At 49.4% G+C, this 16,758-nt stretch overlaps 1 protein-coding gene across 2 annotated transcripts; it reads right to left on the bottom strand.

Moving 5' to 3' along the window:
* Window positions 1-5,105: 5,105 nt before the first annotated feature.
* On the bottom strand, window positions 5,106-8,805 carry IL10 (interleukin 10). Of its 2 annotated transcripts, XM_085044290.1 has the most exons (5): window positions 8,589-8,805; window positions 7,291-7,353; window positions 6,859-7,011; window positions 6,185-6,250; window positions 5,106-5,892 (listed from the first exon to the last, which is right to left on the bottom strand). In XM_085044290.1, exons 1-5 carry the CDS (start codon window positions 8,748-8,750, stop codon window positions 5,800-5,802), a joined length of 537 nt encoding a protein of 178 aa, XP_084900416.1. In that variant the 5' UTR covers window positions 8,751-8,805; the 3' UTR covers window positions 5,106-5,799. The 2 variants fall into 2 exon arrangements, with proteins under 2 accessions (XP_084900416.1, XP_084900415.1); XM_085044289.1 differs by lacking the exons at window positions 5,106-5,892; window positions 6,185-6,250 and having other exon boundaries at window positions 6,385-7,011.
* Between the last annotated feature and the right edge of the window lie 7,953 nt (window positions 8,806-16,758).

A 16,758-nucleotide genomic window follows, 5' to 3' on the forward strand; every position in this document is an offset into this window, starting at 1 on the left:
AAAATTTTTAGTAGTTAGTAGGAAAACAACCCCTCTATTCTCACCCCACCTGCTTTATTTTTAGCATCAAGCTTCCTGCGAAGGAACAAAAGTATATGTATTTCTCGCTTTTGGGGTGATTTTGATCAAAAACCTGGCTCTGCTCCAGGTAGATCATTGGCATTTGCTGCTACCGGAGGGGTGAATCATGAAGATCTCTGCTCTTGGTGTGCCAACACAAGAAGATTGTGCTGCTCTTGCAAGGATGGGGGTGAAGCCCCTTCCTCCAGCATTGCTTGGCTGTGCTCTCATGGTGTTGGTCAACTCTGGACAACCCCAGGGGGACAAAATGTCCTGTGGCTGGTGTGGATGTGCAGGAGGAAGGCGCGTTGTGCAATGGCACCACGGGAGTCCTCAGCTGGTTGCTGTCTCACTCTCGCCTTCCATTTGGTGATGATGAGGATTATTTCCTATTTATTGCACTTTTTTTACCTCTGAGAGCAGTTGTCTTCCCATTCCTGGCCTCTCAGGAGTTGCAGAGCTGCTCGAGGTCTGGTGGCAGCCAGGTGTCACCTTCTGCTGGCCAAAGAGGCTCTGGCTTGGTTGCCTTTCTGCCCTGGGTCGGTTTGCACCCTAGGCACACCTCATGGTGAGCTGGACAACTCAAAAATGCAAAAATTCGATGCAAAAATCAGATGATGGTTGTATTTTTCTAAGAATTAGGATCAGGCCCATCAGGGGAACGTCAGGATTTCCTGGTGCAAGGCTTGGCGTGAGCACGGCCAAATTACTTAATGCTCAAAAAATGCAGGATTTATAAAAAATCCATTGGCATCAGACTCATCAGGCTGGAGGGATCCTGCTGAGGGCTGGCTGGAAAATGACAGGTGGTGATGGAAATCTGGCTGTGAAAGCAAAAGAATGAGATGTGATTTTTGCTAAGAGGAAGGTTCTTGCCAGAAATTGCCCCATCAGGATAAAACAGGCCTGCAGGGATCCAGCTCTAGACTTTTGCAGCGCCTTTTCCAACCAGTAAAGGCAAAGCTGTTCCTCGGTGCTCTGAAAATCAGCCTCAGCAGGTTGTGGAGAGGGTGTGTGAGATCTGCCAGTCACAGCAGCTGGGCTCAGCATTGCAAAAGAGTCAGGAAACGGAGTTGCAGCTCAGAAGAAAAGTAAATTTGGTGCTGCTGCCAGGAAAGGAACCTTGTAGTCCAGCTCTGGAGCAAAGGAGATGGTTTGGTTGCTTCAGGGTGTGATGAAATGGTGGAGAGACCCTGCCAAGAGGCCAAAGGCAAGAGGGCACAAGGCAGAAAATGAGAAGTGGCTGTGTTGAAGCTCTAGACTGAGCAGCTGAGGTGTTCTCCCTGCGCTGTGGGCTGGAATCTCCATCTCCTGTCCCACTGGAAAGCCCAGAGGAGCACTCTGGTTTAAGCACCTGAGGATCTGGCAGGGATGGGAAGCAGCTCAATTCCCTTCCTTCCTCTGCATCACCAGCAAACATCCCCAGGAGAGAGTCAGTACCACACACTGTTGCAATTCATTGATTGCTGATTGATTGTTTGATTGATTGGACTCAAAATGTCCCAAGGCTTGTGCATCTCCATGCCCTCACCTTATCATTGCTGCTTTGTGGACTTTTGAGGCTTAAAGGAGGTTTTTAAGGAAGCTGGGGATGAGCATTTGGGACGAGAGGGGATAATGGTTTTAAACTACAATAAAATAGATTTAGACTAGATATAAGGGAGGAACTTTTTAAGATGAAGGTGGTAGAACACTGAAGAGGTTTCTGAAAGAGCTGGTGGCTGCCCTATACCTTGGCCAGGGTGGATGGAGCTTGGAGCAGCCTGGTTTTGTGGAAGGTGTTCCTGCCCATGGCACGAGGTTGGAACAAGATGATCATCAAGATCCCTTCCAACCCAAACCATTCTGCCATCACAAACCTCCCTGGGGTTCGATTTTGGATCCCAGTCCTCCCCAGAGCCCCAGGCTGTCAGGATCAGTGACTCAGCGCGGAGGGGAGGGCGAGCAGTGCCTGCTCCTGCCGAGGGCTGCTCCCCAGCCTGCCTGGGCTCTGCTCCTCTCAGCCCTGAGTCATTGTGAAACCTCCTGCTTGGGGCTGTCAGGGCTCACCAGGGGCTCGACTGCAGCACAGCCTGTCCCCGTGCGAATGGAGCTTCGCCGAAACTGGGCACCTTGCTGAGAACCGGCTGAGAACCCACTGAGAACCCTCTGAGAACTGGCTGGGAACAGTCCCTGCAGTCCCACAGCAGCCCTGCACTGTCTGCAAGCACACCTCGAGCATTGTGTGGCTTTGCTTGCCTCGTAATCAGCGTTTGTCAGGTTCTTGCTGCTCTGAGCAGTGTCTGACAGCAGCAGGGATGGGGCAAAGGCTTCTGCACGGTTGGTGTGTCAGGGTTGGATCCCTTCCCTGCTGGGATGTATCCCCACTGCCAGCGGGTGGCACTGGGGTTTTTGGTGGTGGGAACTCGGGATGCAGTGCCTGGGGAGCTCGGGGTGCATTCCCACGGCTGCTCAGCTCCAGTTCCCCTCGCCATCTCTCTGGAAGAAGAGGTGAGTGACTCCTGGAGCTCTGCCCTGGGCTGCTGGCCCTGGGTGATGGAGATGAGTACCCATATGGCTGTGGCATTGTGCCCCCAGCTTTAGCAACTGCCAGCTTCGGTAATTACTCAGCCTCTCACCGCCTGAGGTAAGCAATTGGCAGCCCTGCAAAGCTGGGGTTGTGCCCCCCACTCCCTGCAGTGATTTATGTGCCCAGCTGGGGCTCACAGCCCTGTTTTTGCTGCTCCCCCGGGCCTCTTTCTTGACAAAAGCCCCAATTTCAGTCACGTGCTGCCGAAATCTAGGGCACAGAGAGGCAGGAGCTGCGTGGGCCTGAGTGGTGCAGCCAGCTCGAGTTAAATGACAAGTGTTAACTACAACCACAGCGAAATGAGGAAAGTTCTGAAAGCTTTAGCAATTCGGAAGAAGAACAGAGTTTGCTTGCTTTGATTTTGCCCCATTTGTGCTTTAGCTCCCTCTTATCAGCACTGAGTTGTCCGTGGTCCTCCTGGCACCCTGGGAGGCTGAAGGCTTGTGGAGAAGGTGCTCATCTTCCTCGTGACAAGAGACTTTTTTATTTTCCTGTTCCAAGAAAGAGGCCAGTGAGGTTTGCTTCCTCAGTCCCAGCACATGAGGGATGTCTGTCTGTCCTGCTGTGTTCAGGAGACACTTCCACCCTGGTGTTCAGCTGGGATTTGCCCTCCCTATGTTAGTGATGAAGAAAATTCCTTACTTTCCTGACGGCAAGCACAGGCTGTCCAACTCTGGGTGCTTCTCGCTTTGAGGAAAGTTTCTAAAGAGAGAAAAAGCAAAAGCAGAAGCAGCAGCTCCCCCAGGCAGCCGAAAGCTCCGGGGCAGCTCCAGGTGAAGATGCAGAATTTGGGCTGGTGGGAAGCTCAGCCTCGGGGCAGAGCAGGAGCAGCAAGGCTGAGGTCAGGAGGTGATTTAGGCTCTCAGGGTTAGCTGCTGATCAGGCAGCTCTCTCAGGGGGAGGATACCCAGCAAGGAAACCCATCTTCTGTGGGATAACAAAACCAGAAACCACCGCCTTTGATCTCGACAACAGCTTTGTGCTGTTACTGTAACACCAGACTGCCACTGAGATTGGCAGGAACTACATCAGCACTGGGGGACAAGGAGCCGTGCTGGGCACACAGCAGCTTCTGGGGATGCTGGAGAAGCAAAAGCTGGGTTTTGTTGTGTTTTTCCCACCCCAAACACTGATATTTTGGGCTTAGTTGGTGCTGGGACCTAAGGGATTTGCATGCCCATACCCATCATCAGTCAGGCTGCAGCCTGGAGAGGCACTGGGTGATGCTGGTGCCAGGGTTTGTGGATGGAATTAGGTCACCTGGATGAGTTCCCTGGATCTCCCAGCTCTGCAGGCTGCCATTTGGGGTTTTTCCCCTGTTTTTTAAGCAGTGCATGCTGGCACTGCTGCGGCCAGGGCTGGTGCAGCAGTGGGAAATGTGGCTGAAAGGCACAGTCAGGTTGATTCACAGTGATTGCTCCCCCTCTGGGAATGTCAGCTCTCCCTGGAGATGCTCCCTTTGCTTTCCCAGGTGGTTTGTGCTGGGATTTCCAGCACAGCCCTCCTAAACCTTCTGAGACATGATGCACGTGTTAAGTCAGAGAGATGTTTGTGTGATTTGCCCACCAGAGCTGCACGGTGACACCACCAGCCCCGTGACTTGGGTGACAAATGGCACAGACATCTGTGCACGTGCCTTGCAAGGAATCTACCCCGGGAGGTCCCCTGGCTCTGCCCTGTGCTGGGAGCCCTGCAGCAGCTCTCCAAGGTCCTCCCAACTTCCTAACCCAGAGGGGCTCAGTGCATTTCCCTGCCGTGCCACCTCCTCTCCCACCCTGATCACCCATCCCACCCAGAATGCTGACTCGTGCTGCCTCCTCCTTCTTTCTGAATCAAACAACTCCATCAGGTAACTGGAAACCCTCTCTCTCCACAAGGCACGAGGATCCCATCTGCTTCCTTCCTGTGGTTTATTAGAGCAGAGTGACTGAGCTTTACTGAGAAACTCTCCACAGCTGAGCTGACGTTGCCCTTTTCCACACGCAGGGTCCTCGACCTCCTGCTCTGAGCTGGTGACAGGGGCTCTGAGAGCTGCTTCCTGCCTCCCTCGGGCTGAGAGGTTGTAGAAAAGGGATGGAAATGGGTGCAGAGGGGTCTGGTGCTAACAGCTTGCAAGAACAGAACAGAGGCTCGATTCATTAGTAAGTCTTTATTAGCAAAAATAAACGATTTCTTTTCACACAGATAAATAAAAGTTCACACAGTGACAGAAGCCGTGGGACCCCCCAGGAGTGGAGCTGATGTCACCCTTGGCTCTCAGGGCTGCCCTTGCTGCTACAACATCCAAGTCAAGGTGTTTGGGGGAAAACAAGCCAGAATTGGCTCAACGGGAGCTTCACATGCTCTGGTAAGAAGCTTAATTTGAGTTTTTCAGGCTTTGGCTGCCCTCGAGCCTGAGGAGGGACCCATGGAGCAGCATTTCTGCCCTGCTCTGGGATATCCCATTCCCATTCAGGCAGGCTGCCAGCAGGAATTCCCACAAAGGATAAATCCAGTGTAAATAACCTCATCTCAGTGGGGATTGTACAGCAAACCTGGCAGTGTTTAATGGATGGGGCCCTTTCACTTCTAAATATTAGAAGTGAAATATTTACCCTCTCTGGGATTGTGGCATTTTCCTTGGCTTGGTGTCCTCGTGGGGCCAAGCAGGAAGGTGAGCCCTAAAATCAGCCACTTTTTGGGGCACCGAAGCTGCTCCCAGTGCAGGTGGGGATGGAAAATCAAATCCCAATATGGGCAGTGCTGAGAGCAGCTTCATGGATTTGAATGCAAATTACCCAAGCCACCTTAAAATGGTGGTTAATTAAATATCCTCTAACTTCTAAAAGGCAATTAACAACAGTAAAACAGTGAGTAAAACCCAATCAGAGACTGGAAAATAGCACTATGAGAAACAGTATTAAAATATTAACAATAAATAGTAATTTACAAGCTCATCACACCTATCTTAAAGACATACTGTAAACATCAACACTGAGGTATTAGAAGTAATAAATAATAAACTCAATTATTAAAAAAATAACTTTTAAATACAATATTAATCTGGAAGTTATTAACATGTAACTCTTGACCTGAACCCTGAGAAAACTTCATTTGAACCCTGGCAGCCTAAAGTGATTTTTGAACTAGTAGCAGGACATGGTGTGGAAAATGCAGAGCTAGCGTTGCTCTCAATTCCTTCTCTTCATCGTCAAATATTTCTCGATGTAGTTGATGAAAATGTCAAACTCTCCCATGGCCTTGTAGATTCCGTTCTGGTGCATCTGCAGGGGAAAGCCAGGTGTGTTCAGTGTGACTGTCCCTGATATATGATGTTTAATCCCTGGGCAAATTCTCCTCCCATGACACCTCCAGCTCCTCTGCCCAATCCCCTGGCAATACCCACCCTTGGAGCATCTCTCTGGATTCCCCTGCTGCAGGTATTAATGTGATTATAAAGATTTTTTGGGATTCTGTTCTCCACCCTGAGCTGAAGCTGGCAGATCTCTGCCTTGCCGTGGCAGAAGGTTCCTCTCATCCCAGCCCAGCCCAGCCCAGCCCTGAGCGTGGCCTCACCTTTGTGAAGGTCTCCTTGACGTGCTTCATGCTTTTGCTCCTCTCCTCACACGTGAAGAATCTGTGCTGCAGAGGGACAAAAGCAGCAGCCTCAGCCCCACTGTTCCTCCCCAGGACGTGTGGTGGTGGCTTTCCCCTCCTGCTGTCCCTTGTCACCTTCCCCCCTGCCCTGTGTGCCCACAGAGGCTCTGGGGCAGCAATTCCAGCTGCTTTGCACCGTGCCCTGATGGAAGGAGCCTGGAGTGACCCAAGCCTGGACCCTCAGCCTGTTCCCAGCCCTGAGTCCCTGCTGCCAGCCCCTGGGGACAGCAGCTCTCTGCCTGGGACAGGCTTTGTCCCCTCTGCCTGCAGTGATGGACTCATGGCTGCACCGGGGGTGATTTCAGCAGCTCCAGCACCCAGGTAAGGGACAGAGCTCCTCCTGCCCTCCTTTATCTCTCAGCCAGGCTCTGATAAAGGCTGAGGTGATGCTCCTGCACCAGCACTGATGAAAGCCTGGAGAGCACAAACCCCATCTTCTGGATCCCTGTTCCTCCACCCCATTCTCTGCATTCTCTGCACCTTGCCTGCCTGGATTCCTGCTCCTCCACCCCATCCCACCCCCAGACCTGCCCTGCTCCTGTGAGCCCCCTGCCCACCCTGGGACCATCCCAGTGCTGCCAAACCCCACTCACACAGCGCCTCATCATGGCCCTGAGGCTCAGCAGGAGGTTGCCCAGGTCGCCCACGCTGTGCTGGTGGGCTGTGCTGCTCCTCATGGCTCCAGGCAGCACCTCGTCCATGTAGAACCCAATCATCTCTGACACCGACTGGCAGCCGAGGCTCCCCTGGGCGAGAGGAGAGGAGGAAACCTGGTTGGCCACCAGCACTGAGCGTGGGCGTTTGTGCAAATCAGAGCTGGGGCTGGGAGCTGTGCCCACTGTGGCTCTGGGGGAACCACACGCCAGCCCCATGTGTCACACCCGTGTCACAGCCCTGTCACTGCAGGGTGGCACGCCTGGCCCGGCCTGACAGGAGGAAATGTCCCAGTTTCTAGCTGGCTCTTATGAAACACCAGCTGAAGGATGGGGAAGGAGAGGGAACTCGGGAGGGAGTGTGATTCTTACCTTGAATTCCTCCAGCAGGTCAGAGCTGAGCAGTTGGATGCTGAGGTCGTCATCTTTTGATTGCTGGGGAAGGATGCAAGGGGAACATGAGCTTTTTTAGGCAGGCAGAGAACTCTTCTAATTTGCCCTAACAAATGATCCTTTCCTTGTTTGCCTTTGGGGACTCCCTGCAGCAGAGATCACCCAGTGACACCAGGCAGAGGAATCACCAGTTCTCTGCTCCATAACCTGGCAGCATGAGGACTGCTCAGACAGGACAGCAAGAAAATGAAATCACAACCTTTGGTGCCACTGATTTTGTTAGTGTGAAACTCCTCCCACTGAGCTGGAGCTGCTCGGGTGCACTGAGTGTTATCTGGAGGTGCTGCAGACAGCAATGCTCTCCAGAGCTGTGGCAGCCCCTGGGAACAACTCCAGACTCTCTGCCAGGCCAGGAGGGTTTTATCTCCCTCATTCTGTTATTCCTGTGAATCTCCAGTTGATGGGAAAAAGGGGAATATTCTGTTGAGGTGCCTCTGTTGCACCAGCTGCAGTGGGGTGAGCTGGCAGCACACGAAGCATTAAAAGCTTAGAATGTCCTGAGAGGTTAAAAATATTCCTTCCCAGCATTATCTGAGAGGTTCACAACAAGCTCTGCATCTCAAGTCTTGGCTGCGTTCGTTTGATAACAAATACAAGCCATGACATCGACTTGAGATTCAATCTGGAGAATTATCTTGTTTTGTTGCTAAAACACACTGACATGGACCAGAACAGTGCCAGAGATGTGACCAACCACCTCTGTATCAGTGCTGATGCCATGGCAGATGCTCTGAGTGCATCTTGAGCTCTTCCTCAGCAGCCCCAAGGCTCCTGTGATGCAGAGGCTCTGCTTCTCAGTCAGAAAACACCCTGCACAGTCTATTGTGGTTCTTTCAGAGAAAAAGTCTGTAGCAAAAGGTTTCCCTTTCCACCTGGCATTGACTTCAGCAAGGCTGGACCTTGTTGCCTTGAAGAAAGGATAATTTCCTTTCTATTAATTCAGTGATTAACTTGGCTTGCAACATTTTGGGGGAAGTCTGGCTAGAAAGGTTTTCAAGGGTTCGTTATGAAATCTCATTGTCATTAGAACTAGGAAGAAAAGCCTTGCAGATTTTCTCTCAGTGAGCAGTGAAACCGAGCTGCTCTTGCTCACCCATACCGCAACACAGCCAAATAATTTCTGCAGGGAGGAAGCTCTTCCCCCTCCTCCAAATCACAGAAATTCGCAAAAAAAAATAGGGGGCAAAACAAGAAGAAAGCAGCAGGGCGATACTTACAAAATAATCCTTAATTTCCTCGAATTTGACCCGGATCTCTCGGAGCTTGGCTGGCAGGAGCTCGGGGAAGTGCAGGCAGGAGGGCTGGGCACGGGCAGGCGCTGTGCCCAGCAGCAGCAGCAGCAGGATGGGCACGGCTGTGCCACCAGGGCAACTCCTCATGCTGGGGGGAAAGGCTGCTTTGCTCTGCTGCAGCTCTCGGGTGGATCCCACAGGAGGGTCCAAAGCAGATCTGCAGCTTTCACCTTGATGGAGCCCCTAATTTATACTCTCAAAACATCACTCCATTTCCTCTCCCCATTTCCTGACGAGCAATATTGGGGTTTTAAGTCATTCATTAAACCCAAATGTCACTAGGGTTTCCCGTCAACTTGGGTTTCCTGTTGACCCCCCTCCTCTCCTCTCCTCACACCCCATCAATTTTTTTTATGCTTAGACTCTGCATTTTTTTTTTACATTGCTTGTTTCTTGTAAATTTAGTGGTGGCTGAGGAGGAAAGCTGCAAAGACACACGGAGAAGCCAAGGTGCTGTGTGAGGTTACTTTATTCTAACAGTTGCATTTACTATTTTTAGATTGATGTTGTATGGTTAGGGGGAAAAAAAGGTGTTGCTACTTTTAAATCTCGGCGTCAAAGGTGTAGAGAGCATCACTCAGCAGAATTGCTTTTCATGAACTGTACAAATTCTCTGTCTCCTCCTTTGTCATTCTAATCTACAAATGCACACAATCATCTGAAATCTTCATTTTTAATTCATTTTTTTCCAGTTAATGCATAGTCAGCTGAAGCTAATCTGAATTTTCACTGCTCAGCAAACCCAAATTGTGCTCCCAAATATCAGCTGGATGCTAATGGGATCAGTGGATCCCAGAGCAGGATCAGGATCTGCACCACGACTCTCACATTGGTGAAAGCGCATGAGCAGGTCATAAAAATTCCTTTTCCAGGCTTTTAAATCCTGTTTCATTTCCTAGAAATGGGCAGCAGCCCCATCCAAGCAGCACACACACAATCAGAGTGTCCTCTCTTAACTGGGACTTAATGTCCCAGCTGTGATAAAAGTTCCCTTCTGGAGCCCAAGAGAATTCCTGTGACGTCTCCCCATTTTCCGCTTTCCTCTCTTCTCTCCCCTCCTCTCTTTCTATATCTATTTTAGTCCACAACCCCTGCTTCCTTGGGATAAAGATTTCATTTATTTATTCAGGAATTTGGCATCCAAGAAAGTGAGAGGAGAGATAAATTTGGCTTTTTCTGAAATCAGGGGATTTTCTTTGAAATCCCTCATGCTATTTTAAAAGAGATCATTCTTCCCAATACAGAAGTATTCCTCCATTAGGGAACAAATCCCTTAAATTCTCATCTCACTGATCTTCTTTCAAGTTGAATTTGTGAATGTCTCTGAGGGAATTTATAGGGAAAAAAATACTGGAAAAATATGAAGTATTGTTTGTTCCTGATACTGTTTGTTCCTGCATACTGAGAGTTTTCATTTTATTTTTAAGGGCAGGAGAGAGGAATGGTTGGCATGCACTTGTGTAAGAGCAAAGGGGATGAAACATCAGTAACTGCAGGATTTGAGGCAGGGAAATGAGTTTGAGGTTGGAAAATGCGTTTTAGGCAGGGAGAGCTTGAGGCATGAATATGGGATTTTGTGTTGTGATTTGTTTTTGTTTTTTCTGCTGGTGTTGCCTCTTCCAGAGGGGATGGGGAAGCTGCTCCTGGGGAATCCCTGCAGGGACATCAGTGCAGCTGATTCATGGCCTGGCTCATGATTTTGGTGGCCCATTTTTCTTCCCCTGCTCTATCACAGCCGTGGGGTTTCTCCTCTTGACTGTCAGCAGAATCCACCTGAAAGCAGAAGGGCAGAAACCTCGAACAAAATTAGTCTTAACCTCCATTCCCACAGGCAGGATCCCACACGGGGAGCTGGTTTTTTTCCTTATTCTGCATTAACTCAAACCTGCTGGGGATCAGCAAATCTTCAGTGCCAAGACTTGGATGGCTCCTTATGCTTCATCAGGGCATGGAAGCTGATGTGTGAGGTTGGTCTGTGTGAGGTTGGTCTGTGTGATCCTGGATCTTGTGATCCTCCAATCCTGGAGCTAAGCCAGGGTGTAGATGGGGTGCAGGATGGATGAAGGATGGATGATGGATGGGTGAAGGATGGATGAAGGATGGGTGAAGGATGGATGAAGGATGGGTGAAGGATGGTTGAAGGATGGGTGAAGGATGGATGAAGGATGGGTGAAGGATGGGTGCAGGATGTGTGAAGGATGGATGATGGATGGATGAAGGATGGATGATGGATGGATGAAGGATGGATGATGGATGGATGAAGGATGGATGATGGATGGATGAAGGATGCAGTCCCTGGCACTCCCCTGCAGCAGAAGGGCTACTCAGCCTCAGCTGTAGGTTTGGGTTCTGGTGTTTTTATGGGATCCAAGGCAGAGGGGCTTTGGCAATGTGCCCTGGCAGCACCAGGAGCTGCAGCAGCAGCCCCACAGCACCCAAAACCTCTTTCCACCCTGCCCAGGAGCTGAGCGCTCATTTCCACACTCCTCTTCTTCCGAGCCACCCCTGGCTCTCCATGAAGTCACTCTCCTGCCGTGCCGAGCGTGCCGAGCCGCGCCGGCTCTTGTGCAATTCCCTCCCCTCTGTTTTGGAACCCCCAGGTCGTGTTTTGGGGCTGGCAGCAGCGTCAGGCAGACGTGCCCGTTCCACAGAGGAAACTCTGGGTGCGCAGGGCGATTCTCTCTGTGTTTACCTGAGCTTCCTCTGCCTCGTCAGAGATCTTGACGGTGCAGTTTCGCTCTGACTCAGCCGCGCCGTGGAAAGGCTTTGACTCTGCACTTCTAGCCCGAGCCTCATGAATGAATAAAGCACCTTTTCCTAAAGAGTGTCCGGGCGGAGCGTGGGTGGATGGCTGAACCTTTAGGAAACAGCTTTCATCTTTGCCAAGAAGATCGTTTCAGGAAGGAAAATGTGTTGCTCAAAAGCCATTCGTGCACTTTTACCCCACCTCCCACAAACTCTTTCGAGTTCTCGAGAAAGAGCAGAGCAGCAAATGCTGCTTTTGCACTAAAACAGAGGCCTGTGGGCAAACACTTTCTCCCACAGCTTGGCACGAGGAAAAGTTGGTCCTGGACAGGGTTTGGGGCTGGAGGTCCTCAGGGTCCCATCCTCTGGAGCGGGTGGCACCTCACCCTGATCATGAAGGGCTTTTCTTGTCTTGACAAGGTTCTGTATGGCAAGTTTTTGGGGTTTTTTGCCTTCTTGGCCTCTGCCATTGCTTTTGGTCAGAGGAACATTGTGTATCACCATCTTTGGAGGCATTCCACCATCCCTGGAGGGGTTCCACCATCCCTGGAAGTGTTTCACCACCCCTGGAGGTGTCTAAGGAATGACTGGAAGTGGCACTCAGTGCTCGGGCACAAAGACAAGGTGGGGATCAGTCACAGCTTGGACTCAATGACCTCAGAGGTGTTTTCCAGCCTCAGCAATCTCTGATTCTGTGAGTTTCTGCCCTACCTATTCCAGACATAACCCAGAGCGTCCCCCAGATTGCCAGGCTGTCACAGTGCTGTTCTTCTCTCTTTCCTTTCGAGAAATTCCCTGTTTCTCATCCCTTCAGGTCCGGACAATCTGCTGCCAGTGACTCTCGAGGGGGAAGTGGGGACTTGGTGGCCTTTCCTTCACCCTGTGTTTGAAGGATGGCATTTGCTCTCTCAGCCACCCCAGGGCTGATGACTAACAGTTCCTGATGAAGTATCAAGTGTTCTGCTTCATGGTTTTTTTTGCAAGAATTTTTCGTGCCGACGAGGTGTGACGTTGGATATTTCAAATCTGTGAGCTTTGGAATTCTCCATGTGACTCATGTCGACCTCAACAGGTAAATCCCAAATTGCTCTTCGGAAATTTAAGCAGTGTCACTGGTTTATCTTGTCCAGAAATAGGTTATTAATCATGAATTAATCATGCATTAATCATGATTTTAATGTGATTTCTGATATGGCATAGAGAGGGCATTACATAAGAAGTTCTTAGAAAGTCCAGAACTTGCAGCTGATCTAAATCAAGCTGGAATTGTTTGGAATGAAAGAAACAAGAGATGGAGACTTTGTCCCCTCTGGAGATTCAGTTTTGGTGATCAGTTTAACCGGGAAATATTTGCACTTCTTTAATTGCACACATAAACCTCCCAAAATTTGCAATTCTGTTGCAGCCTAAGCCAGACACTGAACAACATCCCTGTTTAATATCCCCCCCTGGAATTCTAGGGTGCTTTCTGCCAGCTTAGAAGAGCGAGCTATGCTTTATTCCCAATTTTCCATGTGTTTTGCCATTTTAATCCCCTCTCTGAGAGGTGTGAGGAGTCCTGGGTGAGGTCAGTGATGCTGCCATCACCCACATGGGGCTTTTCCCCACTCCACAGAGCAAACAGAGGTGGTTTTATATTTTTATCTTTTTTATTTTCTCCTGAAATCAGCTGTTGACAGGAATTTTCTGATGCTTACAGCACTGCCCTTAGAGAAACCAGTGGGATTTTGGCCCTGGCATTTCAGGAGTGGGGAGTGTGTGCTTCAAGCAAGGTGAGTTTCTTTGCAGACAATTAAAAAGTGTAAAAATATGCAAAAAAACCCCCATAATATCTGATCCATTGCCCAAATACCACTTGCTCTGCCTTTTTCTTTTTCTTATTCTTATTCTTTCTTTTCTTTTCTTTCCTTTCCTTTCCTTTCCTTTCCTTTCCTTTCCTTTCCTTTCCTTTCCTTTCCTTTTCTTTTCTTAGCCTTCTACAGAACAAATTTTGAGCAACTCCTGCCCTGAGCAGCTCATTGCACAAGTGCTGCTTCGATGAGTTTCTTTTCTCTAGTTCTGGTATTACTCGGGGTGGATCTTCTGGAGAATATTGACTTTGTCATGACCTAGCATCCTCGCTCTGACCAATAACACAAATAAAACCTATTTATAGTGCTGAGGGGTCATAAGACAGAAACTCCTTATCACGGTTTGGGCAATCAGATAAGGTGAACTCTCTGCTCAGAGCTCCGCGTGACCCTGGGGTGGATTTCAGAGCCAACTTCACTCACTTTCCTCAGCACCACCAGGCCCTGGAGCCAACATCAGCCTGGTCACTCAGCCCGTGGGGTTTTGGGGTGGTTTTTGTGCAATGCTCACGCGGAGGGTTTGGAAATCCTGGGTTTTCTTTGCCACCCCGCAAATCGCGGATCGGCGCCTGCCGGGGACGGGATGGTGGCTCATCCTCGGGGCTCGAGGGATGCTGCAGGGATTTCCCATGTGTCTTTCTGCTCCAAAAGCTTTGGTGTGGTTTTTTTGATTAATAAATGATCCACCAGATGAGCTTTGCAGAGGTTTCAGAGGCTTTGAAATGTGTCCAGATCCCCCTTCTGATCTGTGTTTTTCACAGAGAGAGCAGGGGATCCAGCCTGCTTCTCCTGAAAGATGTCTGAGCTATGGAGACCCAAAGAAAATCATGGAATCATAGAGTGGTTTGAGTTAGAATGGACTGTAAAGATCATTTATTTCCAACCTCTTGCCATGTGGGCTGAACTGGAGTTATGAAAGTGTTGAGTTCAACCATTGAAAAGATCCTCCTGAAATCCTGCTGCTCCTCATGGGAGTTGGGGTCTCAGCTCTGCTCCTCCTCAGCACTGCTCTCCTTGAGCTTCTTCAACAAATTTCCTGGAATTTATCATTTAAGTCTGAGGAAGATTCACTTCATTGACAACATCAGGCATTTACGTCTGTTTTTTGTTATTGCTTTCCTTGTTGCTTTTGAGGACTGTAACTAGGAAGTGGAAGACGAAGTCGAATGGTGGAAAACCCCTCTCTAAAAATGGTATTTAAAAATAAGAAGATTAAAAAGAAGAAGAAGAAAAACATGATCTGAAGCAAACTTCCTCTGCTGTCGGGAAAGGAGGGATGGGCACTTCATCCCTGCTCCTCCAGCAGTGTCTGCAGAAAATATAAATTCAAAAGAAATGCCAAAATCCTTGCAGTGCAGGTTTATGTTGGTGGCTAAAAGGGGTTGTGCAGTGAGGAAATGCTTGGCATTTTCCAGAGCCTTCAGTTTTCTACCAGGGTCAGGGGAGAGAAGGCCAAGCTGGTGCTCCCTATGTACACCAGGGTCAGGCAGAGCTACCCAGGGGAGCTGGAGAAGCTTCTGGAAAAATCAACCTCACCTCAGAGCACGATTTTCCAGGAATTTACACCTCAAGGCAAACAAACGGTGCCCAATTTTCCAGTTTTTTCTCCTTTCTGCAGAATGTGTTATCAAATAAGGCAGAAATTGGTGGAGCGGAGTGGCTGTGAGGTTCCAGCCTTCCCTGGGGCCAGAGCTGGGGCAGAGCTGCCCGAGCCCACGTGCATCCATCCCGAAACCAGCCCTGGCTGCTCGGGGTTGTGAAATTGAGAGGGGCAGCATGAGCCCAAAACCGAAACCTGGCACGGGGAGCCTCTTGCAGACAGAATCCACAGCGAATTTACTGAAACGCAGCTTTCAGTTTTGGTGAAAGCTGAGCCTGGCTGGCTACTGGGGTGATTCATTCGCTCCCCAGATCGTTCAGAAAGGGAGCTGATAGCAGCCAGCTCTCAGTTTCTCCTTTATTAGGTGTCATTTTTTGCCTGTGCTGTCAGCACGTTTCACCCTCGGGGGCAAACCCAGGGGCTGCGTGGGACTGTCAGATCCATTGGCTGCTCCAGCCTCAGGCCAGCATGGTTTTCCACCAAAACACACTTTTGGGGATATGGTTTAGGGATGGCTGTGGTGGTGCTGTGGTCAATTGTTGGGCTTGATGGTCTTGAAGTCTCCTCCAACCTGGGTGATTCTGCGATTCTGTGAAATGCTCTGTGTGATGTCTGCTGCTTTTAGCTCTCCCAAAAACAAGGATGAGAGGAATATGAGAGCTGGGTGATGGCTATGGGAATTCCAGCAGATTCCAGGGATCTGCCATGTGCTGCCCAGAGCCCAGGGCTGCTCCCTGTGGTGTTGGTGCTGCTGGTGGCACTGATCCTGGAATGTGAGAGGTGATTCCCTCCCTTCCTGAGCATCCCTGGGACACTCTGGGAAGCCACACCATTCTCTGGTGGCTTCTGAAATTTGATATTTCACTGTAAAGCAGCCCCAGTGCGGCTAACTCTGAGCATTTATCATTGTTCTGTTCTGTGGGATTGTTCTCCTTGATAAATCTGCACATGCTGCATGTAGTCCATGATAATTGATGCCATTTTCTGTGCCTGTTCCTTTGGGTCTTCCAAGCAAAGAACTTCAGCTTTGGTATTTTATAATATTAACAGGATTTGATAATATTATAATATTAAGCAGCCTTTCTTGAGGGGAGCAGCACCCTGCCCAGCTCTTCTGTGAGTTGTGGAAGCATCCCTGGGGTTCAGCTGAGGATCTCCAGGCTCACCATGAAAAATCCTGACCCTTGGAATCGGCAATTTTCTTCAATTCTGGTCAGTTTTAACTTTTTTTCCCTCCTCTTTCTCTTTTTTAGATTTGCCACTTGTCAAGGTGCAAACTTGCCCTGTCCACAGTTTAATCCATGGACTGCTGGAACAAGTGCAGCTGGTAAAGTGAATTATGATTGTATTGCTAAATATGAGAGGAAAGAAGTTTAAATTTAGAATCAGGCGTAGTGACCAAATGTAAATTCTGCAGGGAAGATGTGCACGGGGGCTTCTTGTGGGTTTTAAAAGTGGAACTTTGATTTGCTCAGGGCACTTTTCATATTCGCTGATCACAATCCTCTCCCTCGGAAGGACCTTTCAAGAAAGTTTCATTTCTCAGTGAAATTTGGTCCTCCCAGCATAAGAGGACAGTTCTCAGAGAAGTCTTGACTGTGCTTCAGCATTTTCTGTTCATAGATGTTATGTGTGGTTAAAGCAGAGCCACTGATAATAAGTCAGGAAAAGCCTCTGAAACCTTCAGGGAACTGCAAAAGCCTCATTCATTAAGGACATGTTTAATCTCACTCAAATTTCAGATTTGAGTCTGAAATAATTGCACATCTGGAGGCTGGTGCAGATGTGGCCATGGGTGTTGGGTGGCAGCTGAAACCCCAGTGCTGGATAGTTGAAAAAAAATGCTTCTTGAGCTATATTATTTAACTCTAAAAGCCTGAAATATGCATTTCCCTTTGGG

This window comes from Lichenostomus cassidix, unplaced genomic scaffold (assembly GCF_008360975.1).
Source record: "Lichenostomus cassidix isolate B80296 unplaced genomic scaffold, HeHo_3.0 unassigened_scaffold_chr26, whole genome shotgun sequence".
NCBI lineage: Eukaryota > Metazoa > Chordata > Aves > Passeriformes > Meliphagidae > Lichenostomus > Lichenostomus cassidix.